This window comes from Balaenoptera ricei, chromosome 17 (assembly GCF_028023285.1).
Source record: "Balaenoptera ricei isolate mBalRic1 chromosome 17, mBalRic1.hap2, whole genome shotgun sequence".
In the NCBI taxonomy this organism is placed as follows: domain Eukaryota; kingdom Metazoa; phylum Chordata; class Mammalia; order Artiodactyla; family Balaenopteridae; genus Balaenoptera; species Balaenoptera ricei.
In genome coordinates, this window is record NC_082655.1 from 28079502 (window position 1) to 28098664 (window position 19163).

At 42.5% G+C, this 19163-nt stretch overlaps 1 protein-coding gene across 5 annotated transcripts in view; it reads left to right on the plus strand.

Moving 5' to 3' along the window:
- Positions 1 to 1973: 1973 nt before the first annotated feature.
- SYBU (syntabulin) overlaps positions 1974 to 19163 on the plus strand; it is a 74492-nt gene continuing 57302 nt past the window's right edge. For 2 of the 5 annotated variants that reach the window (XM_059901571.1, XM_059901573.1), the window contains exons 1-2: positions 1974 to 2127; positions 3874 to 4078. In XM_059901571.1, coding sequence (XP_059757554.1) covers positions 2104 to 2127; positions 3874 to 4078 — 229 coding nt within the window. In that variant the 5' untranslated portion in view covers positions 1974 to 2103. Of the gene's footprint in view, positions 2128 to 3873; positions 4079 to 7068; positions 7284 to 19163 lie in introns of those variants that run through there. The other 3 variants (XM_059901567.1, XM_059901568.1, XM_059901569.1) reach the window with 2 other exon arrangements.

The following is a 19163-nucleotide window of genomic DNA, read 5'->3' on the forward strand; positions in this document are numbered from 1 at the left end:
CTTTAGTTAGACCGCTCTTGCGATAATCCAGGATGTTTGTGGTTTAGGCTCTAAGTGAAGATAATGCAGTCAAACAGCGGCCAGAAGTAATCCGGTTCAAGACATTATTTTTAGAGTAGGGTGGAGATCATTCACGCTTTCTGCTATGCGGGGCCACATGAGGGAGAAGAAGTCAAGAATGACTCTGAGGTTCTGACTTGGACGGCTCCGTGGAGGGTGTTTCTGCTGTTAGGCCCCCAGATTTAATTCTCAGGAGGGACCTCAGAAGCACCTTAACAGTTTGACGTTAACAGTTCGAGCCTATCTCACAGTCTATGTCCTCAGGCTCATAATTTTGGAAATAATAGACTGTAGGAATCATCCTGGAACATCACTTTCCTGAAGTCTGTATCTGAGACAGCTGTAGGTATAAAAGCATGAATTAATCAGCTCTTCCCGCAAAATAAAAAATCCTAAGATTATCAACTTCACTTAACAAATCTAAGTAGATTGAAAAGACATGAAGATGTATGGAATAAAACTTCTTTATGGGTATAGAGGAGGCAAATTGCTTTCACTAATCCTCTGATTTCAGGCTCTCTCTAGACGCACACTGTACATTCCTAGATTTGAAAGTTGAGGACTCAGAAAAATGCTTTTCGGAGGGCAGACAAATGAGATGGTGGAGGTTCAGATACCATTTTCAAGGATCATAGTTCTTCCCTGTGGAACACGGGGTGTAACGATCGGGCTGTTCCCCATCCACATTGCTACTTAGAATATTCTCCAATTCTGAAATAAAGGGCATCTAAGTTATTATACATGTAGAGTTGCATCATCAGATGAAACTTCAGTAATAAGTGTAATAAATCAAGGCCCATGACCCAAACGATGGATGATCCCTATTCCACGTCCTCAGCTGAACAGGTTTTTGAGCTATTTTGAACAAATCTGTCTGCCTCAAATGCTTTTTCTGTCTGTCACGTAAGAGGATTCAGCAAATATTGAACGGAAGAGCTGGACGCGACTTGACTGCCCTTTGGAAAGTTATCTTCAATCAGCTGGGTATAGCTGTTTTTTTTGTTTTCCTCATCTAATCCTCCTAGCTATCCTTGACGTAGGTATTATTATTATTATCCCTCAAATTTAACGAGGATAAACTTGAAATTCAGAGAGGTCAAGAACTTTAGGCACATAGGCACTTCGCTAGAAGGGAGTGGAGTGCTTGCCTTGAACCGGTTTTCTGAGTTCCAGTGCGGTGTCCCCAAAGCAGCGTGCCTGGTGCTCATTCCCGGGCGTCTGTGGGCCAGAGCTGGAGAAAAAGGCTTTCTCGCCCTAAGCAGCCTGGCTTCCCAAGCCCGCGGGAACTGGCCTCTTCCTTCTGTCCCTGCGGTGCTGCGCTGCCATCGCCAGGCCCTTCGGATGCAAATCCCCCAAGGAGAATCGCAGCCTTTGAGATTCCGGAGCCCGGACGCTGTGTCAGTCGTGCAGCTTTCGCTTGGCTGGGGTCCGGGTGGAGGGGGACCGCCCTGTCTCATTCCTGCGAGGTAATTGTGTGGGGAGCTGTAAGTTGACTTAAAACCGAGAGGGCAGGGAGCAGCCGCGAGGCAAAAACTTTCCCTTTCTACAGTTTGGCTCTCAGTGATGTCACAGCTTTTCTGGGTTCTCTTCTGCGACGTGCACCCCCTTCCAACCCGATACCAGGTGCCAAAAAGGGGGTGTTGGGCGTCACCCTGCTGGAGATGCTTGGAGCCTCCGCAAGCCCTCCCCGGGTCGGGCTCGGCAGACAAGGAGGGGCGCGCGGAACTGGTGGGCAGGGCCCGCGGCAAAGTCGGGCGGGCGGGGCGCGCCGAGGCGCCTCCCAGGGGGCAGGCAGGTGAGGGAGGTCGGGGGAGGCGGCCGCGGGAGCCGCGGTGGCACCACGTGTCCGGCCGGGGCGGGGCGGCCGGGCGTGCCCTCGGGGCCCTGCGCGAACTGCCGCAGCGGTGGCGGCGCGTCGGCCCCGCAGCAGCCGCGGGCCGCAGAGCGCGCCGGCTCAGCGCAGTCTCCTCGCCCCGGTGCCCGCAGGTGCCTCCTCCTGGACGGCGGCAGCGGCGGCGCGAGGAGCCGGCGGGCGGCAGCGCGATGGGACCCCTTCGGGAGACCAAGGTAAGGAGGGCACGTCTTGCGGGCGCGGATGGCGGTGTCCGCGAGCGCCGGAGGGAGAGGAGTGGTGTGCACTGCGGGGAAGGAAGTCAGGTGAGAGCTGGAGGGGTGACGTTTAGAGTTGTGGTAAACGGTGACAAGGAGGTGGTGGGCACGATGAGAAGGCAGGGGACAGTTACTCAGGTGATGAGACCTGGGAGATGGGGAGGTGACACTGTGTTTGGAGGGTTGACCCAAGGATTAAAAAGATTCAGATGACTCTGAATGGTTAATCCCATCCCCTGAAATTGGAGATTTGGGATCTAGCTCTCAGTCGACGTCCTCTGTGTGTGAAGCGGATAAAAAAGGATTTGATGTATTGGGGACTGAGAAATAAGGACGCCAGCATTGGTTCAGGGTCTGCCTTGTGCCGAGCGGCGTGACTGACGGGTGATACCTGCTGAGTGACTGATGTGCAGAACGAACCCCGAGGCTGGGTGCGGCTTTCTGCCCTGGATAGGGTGGGTGCCTGAGCGACCGCGGGACTTACCGCGGCTGGGGCTTTCCCTTCCATTCCTGCCCTGTGAGGGCCTCCCAGAGGTGTTTGCTTTGGCAGCGACCCTTCCTGGTAAGCCGCGTGGAAATGAGCAGGAGGTCATGTTTCCAAATAGTGTTCGTTACCTAATCCAAAGCCCTTTTTCAATTGCAGAGGTTGGAGTGAGCAGTGGGGTTTTTTTGCAAAGAGCTCCTCCTAGGAGTCCATTTTAATAAGGAAGGGTGGTGGTGACCCCGAAAAGCACTGGACTGACTGCAGGCCCGTTCTGCTTCTAGATGATGTGCAGCAGTTTGGCTAAGCATCCTTGCCTCTTTTAGCCTCCGTTTCCTCATCTGTAAATAGGGACACAAATTAGTGTCCTCCCTATGGCCTCGGTTGTAAAGGTTAAACAAGATAATGGTTGGGAAAGCACTTTAAAAATTGAAAAATTTTGCTAAAATACTGCTTTTTAGGCATTTTTAAAGCCAAGGAAGGCACGGCCCTCTGCATTTAATTCTGTGTTTTGAAGGAGAGAGAGAGAAAAATCTCTTCATATGGGTGACCTGTAAGGAAAACAAAAGCTAAACATGATGTGAAAGGTGGAGCCATCTTACCGGGTATTGGATTTTTGTTTGCTTTTCTGTTGGCAACAAGCCTTGTGTACCAGGATATTAATGAATAGTTAAAATCCTGGCCGGAAGAGAGGGGATTTGAAAGATCAGGCTGCATGATCTATCAGGAAAGAATTGTTGCAGGTATAGGGGTCTACTTTGTGAGGAGACAGGAAAACAGAAGTGAAAGTATCACAGCTAATTCAGGGAAAGCAAAATGGAAGTCTGGAGGAAATCGAGTAATAAGCCAGAGTGTGCTGTGAGTTATAAAGAGCCTTTGAGAGAGCAGAAAGCTTAAATGTGATAGGAAAAGCCAGAATGGGAAGGTGAGTTAGGAACTGCATGAGAGAATGGAATAGCCTTTCTGCTAGCAGCTGGAAGTGTGTGTGTGTGTGTGTGTGTGTGTGTGTACATCCGTGCTGGAGTGTGTGCACTTCAGTAAATTAGAAGGCTTAGCTGAGTAGAAGAGTTCTGGAGCTCATTTTAGCTACTGAAACAAGGACTACTCTGTGAAGATTCAATATTCAGAAATGTAGCTTCTTAGAAACTGAGCCCAGAAGCAGACTGGAGTTCAGAGGGGGCAACAAATGTTCTTTTGTTTTATTTCTGATGTCCAATTTGGAGAAGGAGCAGAGAGTGCAGCATCATGAGAAGGAGATTTCCCGAAGCCGGATTCCCCGTTTGATTCTTCGGCCCCATCTGCCTCGGCAACAGCACCAAGTGTCCCCAGCCTCTGAGTCTCCCTTCTCGGAGGAAGAGAGCAGAGAGTTCAACCCCAGCGGCTCTGGGCGCTCAGCGAGGACCATTAGCAGCAACAGCTTCTGCTCAGGTACAGTACCCGCGGGAATGAAGGCAGGAGGTGTGTACATTGCCCGGCATTGTAAATGCGTCTGGAGCGGGCCCCTTAGAGTCTAGGACGGGACGTTAGTTATTAGGATGAATGATATGAGGTTGCATCTTTTTGGCTGTTTTGACCTACGAACACAGCAGGTTCAAGTGGTTCAACCTAATGAAATTTCATACTTGTTTTTATATGTTATTCTAGTTGATAATTTACTATGTGAAATCTAACTCCTTGCTTCTATGACTGTTTGTAAAATGTATTCCTTCGTTAAATCTGGAAAAAGAAGCGTACATTTTATACTAGCAATCTTTGTAAGCCTGTGTACTTCTGCTAATGGAATCCTCAAAGATAAAGCAAGTCCTAATGAATGAGGTCAGGATCAAGGTGGTTTATTTCCCAGGACCAGCCTGACCTTGTATATTAGAGGGAAAGAGCATAGGCTTTGTAACCTTACAGGCCTGGGCTGGAATCCCTGGCCTTTCTACCCCTTACAAGCTGTGTGACCTTGGGCAAGTCGCTTAATCTCCTTAAGCCTCAGTAATTACATCCATAAAATGGGATGATAATACCTACCTCGTAGAGTAGCCGAGAGGTTGAGAGAGACCACGTACCTAAGTATATTCCTAGTGCAGGTCCTGGCCTGTAGAGGTGCTTAATAAATGATGTTTCTTAATACAAAGAACATATGTCAGTTTCAATACATGTTTGAAGAAGTTTCCTTAGAGTTGTGAGTATATTTGGTAAAGGCATAAATCTCTTCCTGGAGGTGCCACCGTTACCTCTTGACAGAGCCTATTATACAAATTGAAGCACATGACTTAGAAGGACTTGTATTCTTTGAGAAGTATTAGGAATTTGGGTAAAATTTAAAGGAGTGACTGTCTTCTGATTCATGAAGAATGTTTCACAGAGGATAATTTTTAGAATTTATCTAGGGTAAATGTAATTTGAAGGTTAACACATGCATGAAAAGTGACATGAATCAAGGTGCTATGATTAATGCCCTAATTTAGCAGGATACAATATTCCATTGTATTTAGTATTGGTGATTACATTTTCAGGGATTTTAAAAGTGTAGCTTTAGATTTATTATATACTTTCACAAAATAATTCCACCCAATGCATAAGTTGTATATTAGAAATACTGTGCTGCTTATTTTTATTTTTTTTTTCTCTACAATGCTTCAGATTCTCTACTTGGTTTTGAAAAAATTCTATCAAAGTATTATATTTTAAAACGTGTTGCTGAATCCATTGTACAATGGAAACCCACTGATGGTTTGCTTGACACTCTCGTAGAAAGAAAAAAAAAGGAAAACTGCTGGAGCAGTTAAGATTCCTAGAACCTGGAGTCGTATTTGCAGAATGTAATGCTGTTTACTTTCACTCCATTTTGGAGTTCAGGAATCACTCTAGTTGAATGTGGATGAACCCAGGGGAATATCATTTCACACTGACACGGCTTTGTTTACATAACGCAATTCCATATTTATTCCTGAAATTCTCTCCACATAATCATTCTCTCTCTGACTGACTTCACGGTGAGCAGTGTTACCAGCAAAAAAGAAAAAGTTGGTCAAAACAAAATAAAAATCCCCAAATAGATCTTAGAAAATATATTTGGCAAACAAATAAAATTGTTAATTTTGGCCATGAATCATTCTTTCCAAGACCTATTTCCTGGATCAACCCTCCTTCCCAGGAGACCTGTCTCCCACTAAGGCCATAATGCTGTACATGAAAACTGAAAGTAGATATTGATCCTTATGCCATTAACTAGTTGAGAATTGAGTGGCAGAAGCATCTAATGATGGGTGTCTATAAACCTACCTTTCGATCTTTAGCCTTGAATCCTGCCTCCAGATAGGACTCCCTCTGTTCCTGGGTCTCATCTTCCTGCTTGGCTATTCCCCAAGGTTTGGGTTGATGCCTTTTCGTTCTTTGCTTTCCTTTCCTAAGAGCCCTGGTAAAGCCCCGTGACGGCTTTTGAGTGCTGTGCTGACTAAAATTGACAGGAGCAAGGTCTTTGGGGGGCATGTTAATGATGCTTTAGGAGGTCAGTTGGTGGATGGGAAATAAATGGGTTTAGTACTATGGGGAGTATTAAAGCTGCAGGCAGTGAGGTAAAGACTGTAAAACATGTCCAACCAGCAGGGGGAAATAGCTCGTTTTAGTCCAGCCACTTCAACACTGAAGCTGCAATACATGTTGGTTATCATGGCAGTTAGGTCAGAGACCAAGGTACATGCAAATCTTAAAACTACCATCCTCTGCTAGAATGAAACTCAGATAATTTAGAGATGTCTGTTGCTGCTGTAACTTCATAACCTTACTGTGATTGTTGTGCATTAGTTTGTTTTCTTTATAAATCATCACATTCACTAATGTGAAAGAGGGCATGAAGAGTTAGAGGGGTTCTTACCATCTGATAGTGAAATTAGAGGCGAAGATGTTACTCAAACACAGTGCAATTTAATTTGAAAATTACAGTTTTAAAACTGCAAACTGGAGTCTTTCCCTAAATCTGTATCAAAGGCTGCATTAATTGTGAAGAGCATCAAATGTCCTAAGATATTCAGTTTTTAAAAGAAGGATAATTCATTGAGTTTACATAAAGTTAACTTTAATTATCATAAAGGACTATCCTTCATTTTGAGAGACTGGCTTTCCTATCATTTGTATTATAACAAAAAAATCCAAACAGTGGTTGGAGTTGTACTTCAGCAAAATAAATGACAACTCTATGTTGAAATGCCCTCCACCCTCACCCTCATGTTTTTCCTTTAATTTTTACTGGTCTGTGAAATTAAAAGCCCAGATGCTATTTTCAGAGTGACCTGTCCGTTTTTTTACCTCCTTTTCCTTCCCTCCCTCCACTGCCTTCTCCCTTTCCTTCCCACAGGAGCCTCGAGAGGAACATTTAATGATTTGATATTCTGTGTGCTAATTTGTATGTTGTCTCTATCTCATTTCAGAGGGAAGAAGCTGTATGTGACCTTTTGCAATTCGTTGAGGGCGTGTCCCCAGAGCTTTTCTTTTAATAGCTTCTTATTAGCAGAATTTCTCTGAAGAGATGCATGTGTTTTGTGCATTTCATCAGCACATGTCATTTTGCACTTGGACGTCATTCTCCTGTTGAAAGAGTCTATTCCTTACAACTTGTACTGGGTCTTAGTCACTATGACCTCAGGTGGGCACAGTTAAGCTTATATTGTATTAGAGACCAGGTCCTATTTTGTGTGCATGGCAAGGAAAACATTGTATGTTCTTAATGAATGTTAACTAATGCTTTCTTAGAAAAAGAAAAAGAATACATAAGGAAGTACAGTTAATAGTAAGTTAATAGAAAAAGAACAAACAAACCCTGCTTTCATGTCCTTTCTTTTATTTTTAGTCAGTTTTTTTTTTTAACCAATATTTTGGCGTCAAATCACCCTATCTTTCTTCCCTCTCACTCCCCCTCCCCATGTTTCCTGTTTTAACATGCCCAGGAGAAGTGATAAAACCCCTATTTGTGATTTGTGTTCTGGGTGTGGCCCATTGAATCTAGGCCTCTGTGCATTTTTCTCCCCATTTTTTGTTGGTAGTGCATTGTGTTTGTGTGTTTGTCGTTGTGCCACAACTCCAGCCTCTATTAGAAAAGCTAATGACCTGGGCAAGTCAGTCACATACAGCAGTCACCTGACGTGGTTAGCAGCATGACATACATTTCTCTTTGCTCAGATGAGGCAATAATTACCCCTTAGAACTAAGAGGCAGATGGATCGCTGGGTTTTAGGCTAGTTCTCCTTGGGGTGCCTTGTAAACATGGCAGGTGGGGGAAATGGTGCATATAGTGCACTGATGGTTTTATGGGAGACCAGTGACTTCCCTGAGTTATAGCCATGTTTCTAATGTGCACGCACATGCACAGTCAAGTTTATGACTTAACCCATTAAGAAACATGTACCAGATCAATCAACTGAACAGACAGAATCCAAGATTCTTCGCAGTCTAATCCTGAGTAGGGTGTTTGCAGAAAGTACTTTGGTGGTTACAGTGGCCGAGGAGGAATCCTTCTTTGAGTGCCAGTGACCTAGAGGTAATCATTGTTGCTGTTTGTGGGAAGAACAATTAACGGCAAATTATAACCTGACTAGTGCCCTGCCGCGGCATGATAATGCCTCCAAAAATTTGCCTGGCCTTGCCAAACAGAAATATTTCTGCTATGCTTTTGTCCAGTTGAGGAAACTTGGCATCTGGATAGAGTAAGCCTTTGAACAGAATGATCAGAATTGAGATGAACTGATTGGAGTGAGCTGCAATACTGAATTACACTATAAGTGAATGACTGCCAACATGCTGTGAAGAAAAAAAACAAAAACCCTAAGAATTTAGTATCATTTTAATGAGCGTGGGACCTAGGCACTGTTGCATAATATATATTTCAAGTGCTTAGTTGCCTCAGTGTCAGAAATAAGTACCCAATGAAATAGGTTACAAATGAAGGGCACACGGACAATGTTTCTTTGAGGATGTGGTAACTGCAATCAGGGAGACAAGAGCAAAATTTTTGACATTTAATAAAAAAATTACTTAGCAATGGGAACAGTAAAAGATAATCATGTTGGAATTGGACCATGCCTGAGAGCAAATCATGGTACTTAACGTGAAAATCTTTTATGTTGTACAATACTCATGTTTATGACATTGTTTCTCAATTTCCGAGAAATTTTGTTTGTCTGCTTTTGAATCCCCAGGAAAACTTGTTTAAAATGCAGATGCCTTGGCACCACCCAAACCTATTATCTCAGGATGGGAGGGCCCAGGAATCCGTATCTTATAGGCTTTCTGGATGACTCTTATGCCTGCTGAAGTCTGAGCCTCATGCTTTGTGTTCTGTATGTGTCTGGGGATTTTTGTATGAGGGATGGGAGGGGTATGCCCCAGTGGCATCCCAAGATGAACAAGGATCAAAGATGGCAGAAGTGGTGGCCAGCCAAGCTGTTTAAACCCATAGCATGAGGCAAGGAAAATGCTTCCACATTCCCTGGAAATTATAGCTTCTCACTCTATATTTACAATTCCCATGTCATTAGTCTTAGCAATAATATTATTTATGTCTACATAATGGGTTTAACTTGTGTTCAAGTGGTAGAAAAGCAAAAGGGAGGAGAAAGCATTTCCTTCCTTTATTTTCCTACGGAATCCTCTCTCTGGATTTACTATCTCTAGCCATACTTTTAATTCTTTTTCATTTACTTACTTTGGTATTAGGATTATCTGGGGTATACTGAAAGCAGGGGTACTGGGTACAACATGAATGTACCCTAAACACGCAGTAGGTACACTGAGAGAGATGGAAAAAAGAGAAACTGAGGCCTGGGAGTAGCAGGACATTCACCTTCTTGCAAATGTGCAAAAAATGTATTACCCAATAAGCATCTATTCAGTGCCTGCTAAGAATCAGGCTAAGGCTACAAAGATGAATAAAACACAGGGATTGGAAAAATCAATTATTTTACTGCCTTAACCCTGACACCAAAATAAATGGGATGGCACATCTTTGGATGTGTTTCCCACACAACAGACTTTATCTCACTGATTTTGTGTCTGGTCCCTTTTACCCACACCCACTCCACACATACTCCTTCCTTGTCACTTGAGTTTGTTGCTCCATTTATTATCTGCATCGGCCTCTCACATTTCATAAGCCCAGGGGTTCAAAGAAGTAGCATTCATTAGTGTGGTGTAGTAGATAAACATGAGCCTTGGCATCAGCAGACCTGAGTTAAAAGCATGAAATGAGATCAGAAAGGTGGGCAGGGCCAGGTCAGGAACGGCTTTGTTTGCTGTGTGAAAAACTTGACCCCTGAGATCCAGGGTCTATACAGGAACTGGACCAGTAACGTAAAGAGTGAGGCCACCTGGATAGATGACAATGGAATTAGAGTCTAGAACTGGACAGTGTGTGCCCCTTCTAACAATATTCAGAATTCTTAAAATTCAACTTTTTTTTTTCTTACTATCTGGGCCAAATAGCACGCATAAGTAGTTGGATATGGCTCACGGGCTGCCATTCTGCAATTGCTAAACATCTTCCAGAACCAGTGAAGGGCTTTCAGCAGGGAAGGGTTGTCTGGTTTATGACTAGATTTATAATTTAGAAAAATTTTTCTAATTACATGTTGGAGAGCGGATAGGAGGAAACAGGGAATGACGGGGAGGAGCCCGCCTGGTCTGAAGGCCATTGTGGTGACAGTCTAAGTGAAAAATGAAAAAATAACATGTGTGAGGGTTGGCCCCAGAACATGCGTGTCTGAATCACCAATTACAAGTGGAATGGTGTCTAAATTTCCACTGGATGAACCCAAATGGAGGAGCAAGACTGGGGAGAAGGATGAGTCTGGTGAATGAGCTCAGATTAGGCTTTGTTGCATTTGAGATAATGGTCTGGAGCTGTGAAGAGAAGTCAGAGATGTTGGTAGCTGAAGTGAAGGGACTTGATGATACAGGTTGCCCCACTATCTTAAAGTAGAACATCCTAGGAAACCTTTTGTAAGCAGAAATGGCAGAGAGCGAAGAAGCAGTCACCTTAGGACACGTCTTGCTAACGGATGCCCAAAATAAGGTAAAGCACAGACGCAACAGACACAGTTCAAAGCTCTGGCAGCTTGATGCTGAGATGTAGAGTGTAGTTCCTGGAGGACCAGCTCTGCAGCCACGCTCACTGCTCGGGCTGCACGCTACCTCTACAACAGATCGATACAAAACAGATGCTGAATGCTATTTTCGATATTTGCGTTTTTTCATAAAAGCAAACATTCTCTTCGGATTTCTTTCGGTTATCGAAAACAGTGTGAATGTAGGTCTTTCCTGAAAGTGTAAAGCAAACTTTTTTTGTAAAGCAAACTTTCTAAATATGGGGGATGGCTGTAATTACCAAAGGGGAGAACATGGAGGAAGAAGGTTAGAGGACCCTGGCTAGAACTCTGAGATAAAACGAGAGGACGCAGAAAAAGGACACCGAGGCATCTGAGAACAAGCAATAGAGGGGGAGGAGGTGAGCCAGGAGTGACCGTGTCTCCAATCCCAAAGGACAAGTGCGTTCCCAGAAGAAAGCAGCCAACAGGTTCAGATGTCGGTCGCAGCAAGAGTAAGTAAGGTGTGTATGTAAAAGTGCTCAAGGATGAGACCACTAGGTTATCAGGGATCTTAGGCAGAAACAGTCCCAGAAAACTGTGGGGATGGACTCCAGATTGCACCAGGCTGAGATGTGAATGGGAGGTACAAAATAGTGTGTAAACAACCTTTTTTAAAAGCTTAACAGGGATGGGAAAGAGAAAATAGAATAAAAACAAGTGTTGCATTTAAAGATAGGGTGTTTATCGAATCACAGACATTTTGATAAAGTTTTTAGGCTGAGGGAAAATAGACAAGAAGAAAGAGAGAGAGAGATTGAAAATAGTAGAGAAGTGATAACTTTGTAATAAGACCAAGGTAGACCAAGAAAGACACATATGGGAAGAAGAGAAAGGCCTGAGTCACATGAATATAGGTAAGTTTATTCATAGGTCAGGGTAGGTAGCTGAAGGATACATTTCACAGTCTAGGTTAGGTGCTTCTTCTTTATGCTTCCTCTATCAGACCACGTGACCTGGTTTGAAATTTTCATATTTAGTTACCTGACTCTCCAGTAGACTGTAAGCTCCATGAAGGCAGGAACACTATAGTTCCTTGCACTATACCTGACACACAGCGGTTTTTAATGAGTATTTATTGGAATTTGGTAGAAGGTATAATTAGGAGAACAGGACAAGTGAAATATTTTCATTCAGTTAATGCATCGAGAGCAGGATACTTAGTTGCTGGGAAGTAAAACAACTAGAACGGTACCCAGTACTCAATGTAATAGGTTTATTCAGTGAAGGAAACATTCCTGTCCAGAGGAGTTCAGCGTCTCTAAATGTCAAAGAGTCATTTGTGTAACAGGACCACGCCTCCAGTGCTGTGGTAGCTAGAAGAGAGCTTTCTTGCTAAGAAAATCAGAAAATGCCCCACTCAAGTGTTGGTACTCGGAAGCCAGGAGAAAAACAGAAGCCCGGTTTATTTTTTATTTGTTTACTTTTTTGTGTGTATATGTAAGTGTGAGATGTGTGTGTGAGGTGCATGTGTGTGTGTGATTGGTGTGTGTGTGTGGATATGTCATGAGTGATATACATGTGTATGAGTGTATATGAGTGTGTGAGTTGTGCACACGCTTTGTGTGTCTGGTAGTGGGAGAACTGGAAGGTTTGGGTATCAGCAAAGCTTTCTGGAGGAAGTGATGCCTGAGCTCTGTTTATTCAACTGCAATCAGGCTTTCCTCCTCCTATTCCACTGAAGTGCCCTCCACCAAATCTTACGGTGGATTCTTTGTCTTCACCTCTTCATCCCCCCCAAATTCCCATCTCAGTAAATGGCACCCGCTTCATCTAGATAACAGCAGCCCAGTTTAGAGTCAAGAAGGAATTCAGCACAAAGCCACATACCCACGTTTCCCAGGACTCAACCTGACCCTGGCCACCACCCCGCCGCACCGCCCAGGTGGATTTTACTCCGAGAAAGCCCAGGGGAGATGCGTGCACTTGGGGTCCACAAGGCTGCTGGGCGTGCCTGTATTGTAAGGTGGCTTCGCTGGTGCCTGCTCACAGTAACCGCCCTAAACCTCCGCTGCTGTCGGGCTTGGACTGTGGCATCTCCTGCTTTGGAGACCCAGTCCAGCCCCTCGTCTGCCAGAGCCGAGATCCTGCCCAGCTGCTCTGCGCATTGCTGGATGGTCGTGGCGCCCGCCCACCACTCGCTGCCCGGGTCACCCTGCTCTGGCTCCAGGAAGCCAGTCGTGTTGGGCTGACTGCCCCCTCTTTTGAGGGAACCCAAACCAAACTTCCCAGTGCCCATCATGGGGGCTTGCCCAGCACTCACCCCCATCCCCTAGAAACCCATCCTTCAACTTTGCCCTGCTCCGTGTGAATTTTCACAGGACGCCTCCTCTTTCCTGGCTGGCTCCGTCTTATTCTCTCCTCTTTAGTGTGGGGGTCCCTGAAGGTAGGATTCATCTTAGACGCCGACCCAATTCTCAGAATTCTTGAGACCCTGTGGACCTTAACCTGCCCTTCTATTTATTCTGAGGTGTTTGTGAGGATTATCTTTTCCTTAATGCTAATTATTATATGTTTTCAACTCAAAACTAATAACCATGTGCAAACACATATGTCAGAGTGGATGTAATCACATTTATAGGATTTATCTTGTTTTGCTTTTTGCCGAAGTGAGATCATGCTGTACTGACCCGTGACCCTTTCTGTTTATTGGAGTAAATATTTACTGAACGCCTGTTGTGGGCAAGGTGCTATCCAAGGAGCTGAACTAGACGGATGAAGAGCCCTGACAGGACTCCTGACCTCCAGGAGTGTGCAATCCGGGCAGTTCCTGCACCTGTCACTGCTTGTCAGTACATAGAAGTGCCCCCATTCATTGTAATGACAGCTGGTATTCCACTGTTTGGAGGGCCTTCATTTATTCAGCCATTCTTCTGTGGATGGACCTTTCATCTCTGAGGCTAGCTTTCAAAATTCAGAATTTCATTTTGTGAATGTCACTGGAACTAACTTGTTCCTGAGCATATTTCTTTCTCTCTCCCTTTTCTTTCTTTGTACCTTTTCTTTAAAGTGAAGTAAATACCATGCTTCACATATATTCCCTAAAGCAATTTCTTTTTTTCCAAATAGAAAAAAATTGACATGTAGCAATTACACAAACTGTATAATAAGCATTGTTTTTTCCTTAATGTTCTTTAACATTTCTCCATTTTTATGCCTTACTCCATCTTGACAAGCACTATCTTCAAATTCTCAATGTGAGAAAAAATAGAAGGAAGGGGGAAAGGATTTACATTGCTGCAAAAGAGCTCACTGTAATTCAGGTGTCCTAAGAGTGGTTTGCAGTTTCCTTCTTACAAGGTTCTCAAGAGATCAAGAGATAGCTTCTTAGTGTCTGTCTCTGTGTCTCTATTCTTTCCTTCCTACCTTCCAGCTCACCTCCCTCCCTCTCCGCTTCTCCCTCTCTGCTATCTTCTCCCAACGAGGACCCTTAAAAAAAAAACAAATCTTTATAAAGGTATGGCTTAGAAACTGCAAATAAACTCATATTACTAAGAAGAGGGAAGATCAGAAGTATTAGTAACATCCCTGTTTTGGAAAGATCATAACCCTGTGAAAGAAAGAACAGGAGAAATAAAAGCCTGCGAGACAGAAGAATTCCCCACTCCCCCTGCTGGGGCTCACCTGTCTCCTGGCAGTGACTGAGCCACCCTGGTTCCCAGTTTCAGCATCGGCTGCTCCCTCACCAAAACTCCTAGATAATGTGTCATTATACTACATTGACTATTTGGACCAAGATATTTACCCCTCCAAATTCCTCCTGTGGTTGCTCATACAAATCAGACAACTTGGCGCTTGGTAGAAAACCAAGTAGAGGCCCTTGTTTGAGAGAAAGCACGAGTCCTGTGAAGAAGTGGACTTGCCTCACCTCACTTCACTTCACGTGCTCCTTTGCTGCCGAGTGCTGCACCAGAATGACTTTTATGGGAGCACTCAAGGCTCCAAAATAGCTCAGAAATCCCGGGAATGTTTATATGGGAAATGATTATTTTGTCTCCAAGAAACCAGGGAAACGTTCATTAAGTAATTTCTCAGTTCTCCACTTGGTTTTTATAGACGTAGGTTGTTGCATGTCTTCGTGGAGGTGCTTCGTTCCAATTACTTTAACAAGCTCACCTCCATCGGCACACACATACGCTCGGGTTTACACATCCTTCAGAGAAATTAAGTTCCCTTTGGCCCCTCATCACCTTGCACCTGCCATCTTATTTCCCCGCTCCTCTTCACAAGCAAAACTTCTCCAAAATCCTATCTCCGTAATTTGCCCTTGTCAAGCACGTGAGTGACCACGTTGGTGAATCTGACATCCTCTTGTCTGTCCTCATTTTCCTTGATTTCCCAGCAGCACTCAACACGGTTGAACAAGCTTCTTTCTTAGGAAAGGTTTTCCTCCTTGTCTCCTGAGGTCCCACCCCCTGAGAGTCTTTGTTAGCTCCAGCCCATCCCTTCCCCCCTTACAGGGTCAGGTGCCTCAGTCTTCAGCCCTCCTCTCTTCCTGCCCTCCCCAAGGGCTCAAATCTTTAAATTCCTCACTTGTAGGATGGTGATGCTCCCCGACCCGACCTCTCCTCTGAGCTTTAGGCTCACATATCCAACTGCCTCCTTGATATCTCCAGCGTCCTGGTTAATTTGTGTCTCAGATTTAACGTATCAAAACCAGAATTCTTAATTTTACCCCCCACAAACTCATAAACCCATTTTTCTCCAAACTCAGAAGTGACCACCATATTCTCCATTGCTTAAGCAAAGAACCTAGAAGGTATTCTTGACCCCTTCCTACTTTTCATTGTCATATCTTAATGCTTCCAATTATGTTCCCAAAATGTATCCCAAATCCATCTCCTTTTCTCAATTTTTACTACTACCACCCCAAACCACTGTCATCTCTCATTTCTACTATGACAGAGGTCTCCACGTGGGTTTATTGCTTCTAAGCCTTCATTCCTAAAGGGGCCACACAGCATAGGGGTTAAGAAGGAGCCTCTGCAGTTAGCCTCTTTGGATTCATATCCACGGCTTACTGTAGCCTCAGGGAGGTGGCTTAAACTCTAGTGCTGGTTTTGTATGCCTATCTTATTAGTGCCTGTCTCAAAGAGATTAAGTTAATTAAATTCATTAAGTGTTTAGTATTCTAAACATACCTGGTACTTAGTAGGCACTCAATAAATATTAGCAAGACATAACATCATTAATTCAGTCTGTTCTCCACAGACCAATCATGGTCATCTCCTGCTTAATGCACACGATGGCTACCATTGCACTGGAGATTAATGTAGGTTTCCTGCCTATAATCCTGCACATGCTCGGACTACCACCTGCCTTCAGCCTCATCATCAGTTCTTCTCTGCCCTCAGCTTTCCGGGCCTCTTCTCAGTTTCCTCAGTGCACCAAACTCCTTGTTCCCTCTTCCTGGACTTTTCTCTTCCCTGCCTTTTCCAGGAATGGTTCCTTCTCATTTTTTTTGGTCTCAATTCAAATTACCTCTTCAGGACCTTCCATGACAACCTGTCTAATGAAGTACCTTCTGACCTCCCACCTAGCTAGTCTCTATAATATCACCCAGTTTGTTTCATTAACAGTACATCACAATCAAAATTTCTTCTCTCTGTGTTTTTTTACTTCTTCATTAACTGTCTCCACCACTAGAATGTGAACTCCTTGAGGACAAGGATCTTAGAGTCTTGGTCATCATTACATTTCTAATATCTTGAAGACTATCTGGCACACAATAGGAAATCAGTAATCATTTTTGGGAAGGAAGGATGGATGGATGGATGAATGAGATTCTTACACTTCAACATTGGCAATTGTGTAGTGTCACATTGTATAATACTGAAGCAAAATTAGTGTGGAGACTTGTAGACCTGTGAATTCTCACTCCGAAAAGATGCTAAAATTAGGTGAAGGAATAGAAGTTCAAATTTTGCTACTGAAAGCCTAGAATGCAAAATTATCTGAACTGCATGCATTAAATGGTTACTGTGTTGAAGCAAAAACTGGAAACAGCTAGGGTTTTTTGCCTCAAATTTTGTGGTCTGTTTATGATGGGATGGCTTCTTTCTAACAGCTTCCTTTGTCTGTTTTTAATTTGAGCATTCCCAGAATTTCTGCTGTCTCCTCTTGGAGCAAACATAGGTAGGAAAATTTAGAAAACAGTTAGCTTGTGGTGGTGAGAAAAACAAGGACTTTACAGTCAGACAAACCTGAGTTTGAATCTTTGGGTCCATACCTTAGTAGCTGTGTGGCTGTGTGTGGTTAACCTCTCTGAGCCTCAGTTTTTCCACCTATAAAAATGAGATATTATTAAAATTATATGATAAAAATTAGTATCTTGCCACATGATAGCTACTTAATAAATGTTACTTTTCTTACCTACCTACATCCTTTCAGAGCATTGAATGGTTTGTAGTAAGAATTTCACAGGGTTCAGATTAACCATGAGTTTAAGCTATGACATTTTATCTGTCTCCATTGGACTATCTTAAAAAATGTCTGTGTCTGGAGCAGTAAGACTAGTAACACCTATAACAGTGTCTGGCACGTAGTAGATACTCAGTAAATATTTGTTGAATGGATGAATAAATAGTCTGTAAACACTTTTGTCATTCATGAGAATCAACTAGATTTCTATATAGTTTCAAGTAATGTTTCCTTAAAATAGAAATGATTCTTCCTCCAAATTATGCAACTGAACATTGAACAGCATCAAACCGTAACTGAATGTTTCAAGACATTATGGCACAAAACCACGTTTTCTTCCGCCTGATGTTATTTTTAAGTATGTCTTTTGGAATTGTTTAGTTCAGCATTTTGGAAAACAAATGAGCTCTGAGATCTAAATTCAGAAGTGAACCAGAAGTTCTAGAGATGTTTCTTGGACTTTGAAGAAATATTTTATATGTAATCTTTAGGTTACAAGGAAGTTGAAGTAGGAACTTGGTCATCATAATTGCCACCAAATGTGTTGGATGGCACTGGTTGTTAGACACTTCAGTTAAATATCAGGAAATTATATGACACACACACACACTTCGGGCAATCCTAATATTTTAAAATGTGGATTAAAAAATATATATATACAAATGTATATATGTGTGTGTATATATATATTCACTTTGCAAAAAATATTCATTGCTTTCAAAATTTTATCAGAAAAGCATTTCAAAGTAATATGGAAAGGATAAATTTCCTAAAAATTAAGAAAATAATAATAACAGTACAGTTAACATCTAACCTTACACTGCATTTTAAAATGAATTCCAGATGGATTTGATATAATAAAAACTGAAATTATAAAAATCTAGAAGAAAGTGTAGGTAATAGTTAATTGATCTTGGAGTTAATAAGAAGGACATTCTAAGCATTAAAGCATTGGAAGACATCACAAAGGAAAATATGGAGAGATTTGACAACTAGAAATTAGAAAAGGTTGGTTGTCAAAAACATTATAAACTAAAAGCAAACAAACTTGGTGAAATATGCCAAAGGGCTATGCCTTTCATATATAAGGATTTCTTACAGATCAATAAGAATTCCTTAACACCTTAATAGAAAAGTTGTCAGAGGACATGAACAATACATAGGATAAGTGTAAAAATAAAAGGCCAGCAAACATATGAAGGACATTAAGCCTCACTGATAATTAAATACATGCAAGCTAAAACATCAGAAATACACTTTGCATTATTAACTTGGCAAAAATGCAAACAAACTAGTATTCATTATTGGCAGGAATTTAATAAGTGGGATACTCTCATACAATATAATAGGAATATAAATTGCCTCAGATTTCTCGGAAGTCTTAGTAATCCATTTTTAGAGATATGTTCTATGAGATAATAAAAATTTTGACAAGAGATTTATCTGTAAAATGTGGTGTTAAAGCAATTTCAATAATAGTGAGAAAATTGGAAACATCCTAAAATACCCTACAAGAAGGAATTGATTTTTAGAAACACTGTGTTCCTATTTTAAATAGTTACTTATTTAAAATAATGTTTTTGAGAAATTAAATAAAACATTTTGACACTTTTAAAAACATACCCAAAGAAGAGATAATACTACAATGAACACCAATAAGCTGCTTGCCCAATTTATCCAGATTAATAGCAAGATGCTGTCATATTTGCTACATCTCTCCCTTTTTCTCTTTTCTCTTTTACTTTGCTGAAGCATTTTAAAGCATATATCCAGACATATGTTATTTCATGTCTACCTACATACTTCAGCATGCTTTCTTTAAAAAAATGGACATTTTCTTACGTAATCACAGTGCCATTTTCATTACTAACATAATTTAACAAGGAATTTAACATAATTCCTTGGTACACTAGAGAACACTGAAACTACTAGCCCTAGTTGTCTCAAAAGTGCCTGTTTGCTTCCTCATG